General features: G+C 34.4%; 1 protein-coding gene across 2 annotated transcripts in view; it reads left to right on the forward strand.

Moving 5' to 3' along the window:
• Positions 1–3,359: 3,359 nt before the first annotated feature.
• Positions 3,360–10,252, forward strand: part of LOC108369410 (uncharacterized) — a 29,757-nt gene continuing 22,864 nt past the window's right edge. For both annotated transcript variants that reach the window (XM_017624509.1, XM_017624510.1), the window contains exon 1: positions 3,360–3,961. In XM_017624509.1, the coding sequence (XP_017479998.1) occupies positions 3,901–3,961 (61 nt within the window). In that variant the 5' untranslated portion in view covers positions 3,360–3,900. The remainder of the gene's footprint in view (positions 3,962–10,252) is intronic.

The raw sequence follows: 10,252 nt of genomic DNA on the forward strand, positions 1-10,252 counted from the left end.
CACTTTTCAGATTTTAGTCCAAAAAGATAAGGAATGAACCTAATGTATGAATAAATTAGGGATGGGTAGTTAGTACGTGGTAGAAACATATTCGATTTACTCGAACGTCGATTTGTTCAAATTTTCCACGATTTCTTTTTTAACGACTTCAAAAAAGGAGGAGGTTATCAATTCGCCGGAATTTCTTTTTATATGTCACCGCATAACTTTCGATTCACGTTAACCTATTTCGATAATTCTTTCTTTAAAGGAAAGATGGTAACTCGGAGGTGGTCCCATAGTAATTGTGTTTGTGAAAACAAATATGTGTTAGTTACACCGACATGACTCCTGGCATGACTCTGAATGATTCAACTGTGTGTAGTCGAAGGCGAGTCAACACGTACCCAAATGACTCGTGAGTCAGACGCACCGTGTATGCCGCCTATTAGCTTCATAACCAAAAATAAATACAAATAAGAAGTCCTTTTCTCTCAAATAAAACAAGGAACAAGGAACGAAATAAAAGTGCACTACTGACAACGTATGATTTTGGGAGCTGCTCTTTTTTTTGCAAATAAAAACGAAATTCGATTTTTTTTTTAATTTTTTAGGCCCACAAAGTTCGATTTCAAAAATTCGCTATTTTCGAGCGAATATTCTATTCAACTTCGAACACCCCATTTACACATCCCTAGAATGAATCCATTTGTTTCACACGAACCTACATACATACGTAAATGTACGAGTACTTAGTTTGCGGCAACAATGAGCTTTTGATGTTGACAGTTAAAATGACAACACTACCCTGCAGGAAATGTATTTAGCTATAAGTTTACTTGAAGTTGATTAGGAAGGAACTAAAGGTCACTATTATCTGTAAATTTTCTTTATATTTCTATGGCAATGACCGCGAAATAGTCAAGGGTGGTTACCTCTGCCTTTCAAGTCAACTAACTTCTAACTAACTACTTTTGGACATAAAATATCAGTAAGAAGAACAAAATATTTTTTTTTAATTTTTAGTTATTTACTTTATTTTATTATATTTCATATTTGTTTACATATTCTGCTGGTGGTTGTCCCATTTTCGAACTCCGTCAGACATAACTTTAAAACGATAATATAAAACGTCGATCTTCCTTTTATTTGTCCTCAAATCGAAAATGTATTTCTGAAGTGCAGAAAGAAAGTTTATTCAAAGTAAAATTTGTTGTTTAAATAGAGAAAACAATCTCCCGTTTACGTCTGCATTTGTGGCTAACTACAAGTTATATGTTTTATAGGAACTCCGCAAAAAAGCTAACTCCAAGTTGGTTATTTTTTATCAATTGGTAACTTTTTTCTGCAGGGTAGAGGTAGAATGCATACTTTTGTTGTCGTCACAAGGATGCATAATAACGTACACATATCTGATGAATAATGATTTAAGTGTCAATTCTTACAATGAATGTATAACTTAATTTTTGATTTTAAATCTAGCCTGGGAATATAGTCTACATACATACATTAGCTTTTTATGACAACAACATAATAAACATTGGGCTTGGTTAACAATTCGAAAATGATTGGAAAACCAATATTTTTATCGAGTCTCACCTTCGATAACTATTTAGTGTGGAATAGATAAGTATTCTATTCGAGAACTAGACCATTCTCGGCCTTCGTTATCCAATGAATTTTTTCTTGGTTATGAATTCGAAATCTAGCACATTACCAAATTGAAATTTTAATGAAAGAGAGTGATTGTCTTATATTTCCATTTGAGAAAGAGCTGGATTTCACTTCCTCTCTTGTTACTATGGTTTTGATTTTTTTTCGAACCCATCTCGAGTGTATTTCCAATACATTATGAACGTTGGGAAACTAAGGTTGATTATGAGTTCGTTTTCAGTTCGATATGCATATTGGACATCGAAGGTCATTTTCGAACGTTTGCCAAAATGTTTATAGGGTAGTGTTCGTCCAGCGGTTGAAATCCAACTATGTACTAAAATTAAAGGGAGTTGAGTTAAAGTGAAGTGAAGTGAAATGATCTCAGGTGAGGTGAGTTTAGATAAGTAAAGGTAAGTTAGGTTGAATTAAGCTGAGGTGAGGTGAGTTGAGATAAAGTGCGTTGAGGTTAAATAACATTAGCTTGGGTGAGTTAAAGTGAGGTGAATTGAGGTGAGGTGAAATGCGGAGAGTTGACGTGAACTGAGAGTAGTTGATGTTAGGTGAGATGAGGGTGTTGAGACGATTTTATGTCAGCTGCAATAAGTTGAGGTGATATGCGTTGCACAACATAACATAACATAACACAGCATAACATAAAATAATACTATATAAAATAAATAAACATAGCATAACATAACAAAACATAGCATAACATAACAAAACAACATAACATAAAATATCATAAGATAATATAACATATCATAACATTGCATAATATAACATAACATAACATAACATTGCATAATATGACATAACATATCTCAAATACATATTTTTTCTATTTACATACATACATATATGTATGTAAGATTTTGAAATTTTTAACACATCACGTGATTATATGCGATGCGATTTCATATCATGCGATATATAATATCAAGTGATATTTTTCATGCAATTTTCAATCGCAAAATTCAAAATGCCACTTGGTTTCGTATATGTATATGTATGTACATAATAGGGTGATTGACTCGTTCTTTGCAAGCCGGTTTCAATCGATATTCTTTAATATTTTTGAAATCTTGAGTATCGGTTTTCGAAAAAATGCGAATAAACGAGTACAAGTATTCTCAGAAAATACATATATGTATATTGAACCGTAAAAAAGTTATACGATATCGAGTAAAGACAGTGAGCCAAAGTACGCATTGCCACGCACGCAATGCCGGCGATTTAGTAGCGATAAAAATTTCATCACGAAAATCATCTAATGAGCTTTTGGCTTTAATGAAGGCACGTTCCAAAATAGAAGCAAACTGTGCTAAGTTTTCTGTGGATTAGTACAAATGAATTAAGGCAGCTTCCCGCTTCAAATCCTGTCAACCGTGAAAGTAGTGATCGTAGCCTAAGTACCGATACAGCCCTAAGCAAACCAAAGGAAACACCTCCAACACAATGGCGACATGCATAAGTATACGTACATATGTTTGTGTGTGTGTGCGAACGAAGTGTATGTGTGCCGGTGACCACTGCCCATACGCCCGCTGAATGTGCCACACGACATTGCCGGCCAAACAGAAACAAAAACATAACCACAGCCACATAGTCGAACACTTCACTATAATATGTATGTATATATGTAGAACTATGTAGCTGGGGGGGAATCGGGCCGCCCTAGTCGTCGAAATTCGCACGCATTTGCCCAAAGCTTGGCAAGCCGTTCTCAGTTCGCTTTTGGTTGTCGACGAGTGCAATACTAACTTACAGCTTGTGGAAGCCAAAGACGCACACAATCAGTTACCCCATTGTCAGTCAGTCAGCAGCGTTGTCGGCGTGCGGTAGTGTTTAGTGGCCAGTTGCAAGCGGGACACAAATTTAAAAATTTTGAAAAATATTGATTCAAAAAATAAAAAATTTTAAATTTATGTGCAATATTTTGTGAAAATAATTTTGCGGCGCAATTAATTTTAGAAAACCAAATAAAACCTGAAAAATTTCAAAAATAATTGCCAATTAAAAAAAGTGCATAATGCAATAATTTTCGATTTTGGCACAGCGAATTACTGGGAAAATTGTGTGTGGGCGTGTTTTTATTCTGCACCGAAGAAAACAAAAATCTAAAGTCAAAAGTACATACATACATACATACATATCTAAAGATTAGCTGCATTTATTTATTAAGCAACAAGTGCCTTTACAGCCGAAAATTAAAAAAAAAAAATTTGGTATTTGCGAAAACAAAAACAACTATTTAAAGCGGAAACGATGTCCAGTGCAGCGCATATCCTGGCATTGCTCTTGGCATTGGCATTAGGCTGCACAGCAGGTGAGTTGGTTTTCTAAACATTTTACTTGTGGTTCATAGACCTTTTGAAAAAAACTTTAGTGCGGCACATCATCTCGATTTCTTACCATCGAAAGACACTCGCGGAATACTGAAAATATGTACACATACGAAAGTTGCAACAGTGATAACAGATCAAAAATAAAAAACAAAAAGCATTTAGAAAAAGTTTTTTTTTTTTTTAATTAAAAGCAAAACGTAAATAAATTTAAGTTAAATAGTATTTCTTGATTGGTTTCATTTCGGTTCTGAACGCGTTTCGAAGAACTCAGTGACTGGAAAAAGACGAAAGTAGAGCCTATATTTGTTAGAAGAGAAAATTCGGAACCAATTTTGCAGTAATCGTAGTTATAAATTGGAGAATTACAAGTTTTTGAAAGACTTTGTTTTTCCGTTTTTTTTTTTTTACTGGGTCTACACAGCGGCTTTCGTTTCCTTCAGCGCTCGACCCGAACTACATCTCACTTTCCGATCTTATTTGCCTCATTTACATTTTCCTTTTTGGCTTTCCTCTCGTCTTTCTCTTGCCTTCCGATGCAGCGCCAAATCCGCTATAGCATGTCACTAATCACTGCTCGCTTCTTCTCCAATTACGTGCCGCCCTCACTCTTGCCCACTTGACACACACCTCCACCTACTTCCCCTTCCACAGTATGCTCTTACTGTTCTAATAAAAGGGTTGCATTTTGTTCGCATTATCGTCGTTTTTGTTTCAAACCTCAATTCATGTTTGTTTTTTTTTGCATTCGGTCTGGCGCCCGCCATTGCATATGAATGCCCGTTAATTATGAGCTGCGCCGCTTAATACATATTCCACCTAAATTCCTAACCTTTCCCCCCTCCATGGCTGGTCATTCCCGTTTTTTGTTGCATTCAGGCAAGTTCATTGAACTGTTTCCGCTTCCGTTGTAGGGTATCACTTGGCACTCTGTCAAAAGTGTAATTTAATGTTTGAAATGTTTGCACTTTAAATGCCGCATTTGATAATTCTGAACAGGAAAAAGTTTGTAAATTAAATTTTTGATATAGCATAAAAGCACAGATAGCTTTGAGCAGATGTTGCATTAACTTGCAGCCATATATTTGGATTTTATGACTCAAGTGTCTCCCGCTTCATTGGGCATGGAAAAACTTAAAATTAAAATAGTTCAAATAACCCCAGCTGTTGTAACTCATTTAAATTGAATAGACCGCCGTTGAAGACGCCCAGGCCTTTCAATTATACCGACACAAAAAATGCATTTCGGACTCACGTCTCGGATTGCAGAGAGAACAAGGTTCGATCCCTGATCCGAGGCTCTCGGCAGGCAAGAGAAAACCTTCGAGCGCATTTCTGCCACAAAAAGCTTCTACTTAAATGCGGTTCGGAGACGGTCGTAGCGCTTTCAACAGAAGCAATATTTTAATATTGAAACAAAATGGTTTTGAAAGCTAATTTTATTCCCTTTCACGGAAAAATACTGCCATTGACCCACAATTACTCCTTGACCTTAAAAAAATTGGTCAAAAATAGTGTTCTTCGAAAAAAAATGCAAAATCCACCGGTTTTGTTCCAAAAAACCATTTTTGTATGTTTTAGTACACTAATTTTATAGATTTTGAGACGAGAAACACGATTCCATTGTTAAAAAATCAAAAAAAAATTTAGCACCTCAATTTAAGAAATTCACTTTTTCTTTTTTTTCTCACGATTTTATATCACTCGAATAACAAGTACGCTATAGTGCTATTCAAGATCTTTAATTTGAGCCAAGGTGGAAGTCTTTAGGCCCTCTACAATGATAAGAACGATGTGAAGGATATAATGTTTAGTTACTTAACTCGTTTTTACATCTTTTTACAGCATTGTACTTCCACAGTAGTTTGCCCTATAATAGCAGAATAAAGTTGTCACCCATGTAACGAACTCTCACACAACATCCTGCAACCACTTTTTATATGGTCCTTGAGTCACATTATCGCCAATAAAAATGAATCGGCGAAAGATCAGACCATCAGTTGAGGGCACTTAGTTACGCAAATAAATACATATCGCAACGTAAATCAAAAAGCGCTACAACTCGAAAAATCCCAAATGTGTTGGAGAGCCAAAAACCTGTTAATGCTGCACAAGTGACGCAAGCAAAACAAAAGCAATCTTAATAATATTTTTCCAGTTAAAGAAGATAGTGATGAAGGTAAAATTTTGGCGGACGTTAGAATCAGGGCAAGTAAACTGTTTTATCGCAAAAAAAATAATTTTTAAAAATTTTGAGTTGTGACTTTTTTCAATTTAAAGTGCGATATGTACATAAATATGTATGTAGATATGAAACATAACTATCCTATTCCTATATCTGCCTTTGAATTGTCAAAGCGAAAACTAAAACGCAATTAATTACTTTTCTCAAAAGATTCGGATGTGGCGTCGCGAGAAAATTGCCGCATCTGGTACTGTAAAAAATGTACAATAAAAAACCTAAGTTAAAAAAAATGCTCGGATTTCCAAACTGGCACCCTAGTGATTTCTTATTCTTTTCACGGGAGATGAATTGACGTGATAGTCGTCAACCAATATGATGCTACTAAATATTTAGTAATGCTAATGCATAGCCGTACACTTGACATTTCGTAGGCCATATTGAAAATACCAGTCACTAGTATGGAAACAAGATGGAGTTGGGCTGAATTCTAGTTCACAACTAGTAGCTTTCCCTGCAGGGAAAGGAATGGTAGAAGTACAAGAATGTGTAAAAACCAAAAAAATAACAGCAGGCATTTTATATCGCCTACTTATCAAGACAAGGACTAAAAAAACAGTTTGTTTGCATGCAACCATTGACATAATAAAACTGCCTTAATACGTACATATGTATGTATGTTTTAGTTGCGCTGAAGTAAAGTAAGAAAATTGTATATCTCAAAAAGCATACTCGAGTATGTAACTAGAAAAAGTTCTTAATGAAAAATCAAGCCTGCAAATACAAATAGTTATGTCTACGAACACTTCCAACATTTCAGTCGTACGTCCGACGTGCCACTTAGCAGTTCACCATAAAAGAGACACACCCTGCGGAATTATTGGAAACGTAAACAATATAAATATGTACGTACATGCATACATAAGAAGTGACATCTCCCACACAAAAAGGAGAAGTCAAAAAGCCCCTATTTATAAGCACTGCTCATTAAGCAGTGTCGGCAAAATGGGCTTTTGAGCTAGAGACGATGGCCTAGGGGGTAGTGATTTGTCTACAAGATTTGCTATCGGCCGGAATCAAAGAATGGGAACATTTTCAGAGACTTTGAAGAAGATCTATCTTCGCGTTTTTGAGAAAATGCATTCCAAACTTCAATCGCGATTTCGCACAACCTGCCGAATTTAACAAACGACAATCTTTTACCCAGGCGACGATTTGTAAATATCTATGTCTCTGCGAGAGTTTTGGGTTAGTGTTAAGAGTAAATATCATGAAGTCGCTAAAAAGGGTCATCTTAACTTTGCTTCCTTCTGTCACAACGTACTCCGTCGACAGGGTTTTCAGCTTACACTTATTTATACAAAAAACAGATTCAGGTCGAAATTGGATGCTACCCCTGAAATGCTGATACAGCTTTCAGACATTATATCGAACTACTATTTTATACAATAATTACTAACAGTGAAATAATTTCATTCTTCACATTAAAATTTAAAGTATTTAAAGTATTTAAAGTATTTCTAGTAAAAGTGTTTATTCGTATTTAAATTGCACTGCCTTTGATTTTTAGTAATTTGATGTGGGGTTCCACAAAATCATCTTAAAAGTTTAAGAACCCCTGCCTTAGAGAGTCTTTTTTTATTATTTATATACGTTCTCTGGTTTTAGCATCTTTAAACTTGCACTTTGCATACTAAAATAGAATGGACTATAAAAGTGCCAACTCGAACTCAATGCAAAAATTCTGATTAAAAAGTTGGAATTCTGATGAAAATCTGTAGGTTTTTCTTCTTTTTTTGTCCCAAGTTTGAAATTCTGTTTGTAGAATGAGCTAAATATATATTCATTTATAAAATATGAAATGAAAAAACATCACATTTTCAATAACGCAAAAAAATAGAGAAAGCAATTAACTATACAAATACCTTTTCCGATTTCAGTTAAAAAAAAAAACGGCATGTACATACTTATCCATATGTACATATATCCATTTTCCTAAGCTCACGCCACACAAATTACGAGCCGATAAGACTTTCGTGGCTGAGCGAGTCACTAAAACAATTCACTATCATTTTCGTAGCAAATTAGAGGCTTCAAAGTAAATGACTACCTTTAAAAATAATTTTAACTTTTTCAACAGGTAAATTGTTTCAACAAAGTTGTGTAAAATATTTGCTTTTATGTACATACATATTAAATGTTTTATTTCCAAATAGATAAATACATGTGTAAGTCTATACTTTTTTTTTCGTTTCAACTTTACTCACACTTAATATCTGCGTGATGGCATTTCCGGCAAAAAGGAGAAAACTATTTTTAATTGCAGCTTTTTTGAAATACACACTACATATATCGCGAATCCTCTTTATATCTGATTAAATTTTTGCGACCAGAACTTAATTAGTAGCCGGCTACTATGCAATTATTAATTAATCTACAAATATGTATGAACGTAATTATGGATGATTGCAATAATTTCCCAGCCAGCGAATGTCATTATTTACTGCGGCGGCCGCTTTGCTGGCTGATGCGTGCCTCATTTAACTTGTCCGCAGGTTTGTTCGAAATTTCGTTAGTTTAAATAATTAAATATCGTGCGAATCTCGATTAAAGTTGAATGGGTGGGTGCATGTTTGCTATTACATATGTATGTACATATGTGTGTGTGTATGTGAATTGATTTAATTTGTAGGAAAAAATTTGTAGCAAGATTGGCAGTTAAGTAAGTTGACAAGTGCACACAAAATGTGTGTATACTAGGGTACTTCTTAAAATGTTAAAATCAAAATTTTGTATGGGTCACCCTCTCATTTCGTTCTATGTAGAAAATAAAAACATCGAAGAAAATTAAAAAATTTCAAATAAATTTTTTCGATGTTAACGTTTTAAGAAGCACCCTAATGTCTGCATATTGTATGAATTTTTGTATGTATGTATATTTGTATATATAATAATGAAGAACAGAATATATTCTTACGTATTTAAGTTAAGCTAATTCACCATTGTCAGTTTGTTAAAGAAATGTCGCATGATTATCGACTAAATGTTGTTGATTACATTCACTTAATGCCATACGCTATAATTTTTCTAATTCCAATTTATGCTCATTTTCCTTTTGTTATGAACGTTTGAGGAAATTTCGAAAATTACTGTAATTATTATTTAACGACGTTAGCACAATGGTCGGCAGTCCGAAAAGGCCGGCCAAAAAAAAACCTTAAAACGATGGTTAGGTTTGTAATTCTAACCGATAAGGTACGCTTCGACGCAGTCGCTACATATGCCAGAATAGACTTACGACTTTACAACGGTTTTTCAGTTCGAGACCACCGGTGTCAGACATTCTCTGTTAAATTTATCACGAAAATCGGGAAAAATATCTCAATTATCCACATCTTTAATAAAAGAATCCCACAAAATTTCCAACGAATTAAAAGCATGTCTACTCTAGCAGAAAGGAAAACTTAGCATGGACAGGACCGAATTCATTTTCTTTCGAAATTCAGCTTTGAACAAAGGTCGATAGATGGCTCATTAAAGGCCTAATAGAATTTAAAAACAACAATAACTGGGTTGCAGTGTTTATTAAAAGCGAGGGTTTTGAAGAAATTCGTGACTTGAAATATCAGCTTTTATAAAATTTTGTTAATACTCAGTTAAGACACACAAATTTTAGATAAGGGTTTTCTGGCCATCTTAAAAGTATCACTGTTATAAATTATTTGCATTGTTTAAGCGAATATGGTTTTTGGTGATTTTAAAGTTTAATAACTTGACCTTTTTCGATTCAAAAGCAACTCTTACTTTATATATATATATATGTATGTGGTATTTAATATTTCTTGTTTTACATGAAACTCTATTTTATATTTGAAACGTTCCTTTTCCACTTTTAATAATTGCAAAATATCCTTCGAATAGGAAAATTACGCACAACTGGCATCACTGTTCGAGGCAAAGGTTTCTCATTCTCGCGTTCATCATACGCCCCGGTAACACAGTTCGGCATGAAAATTTTATCTGAGATAAGGCTGGCCATTTCTAATAGATTTTGGGTCGCTGAATTCGAATCTCAGCTCAGAACTGCTTTGCC

The sequence above is a fragment of the Rhagoletis zephyria genome, unplaced genomic scaffold (assembly GCF_001687245.7).
Source record: "Rhagoletis zephyria isolate East Lansing unplaced genomic scaffold, Rhagoletis_zephyria_1.1 Rzeph_scaffold_03652, whole genome shotgun sequence".
Classification (NCBI taxonomy): Eukaryota; Metazoa; Arthropoda; class Insecta; order Diptera; family Tephritidae; genus Rhagoletis; species Rhagoletis zephyria.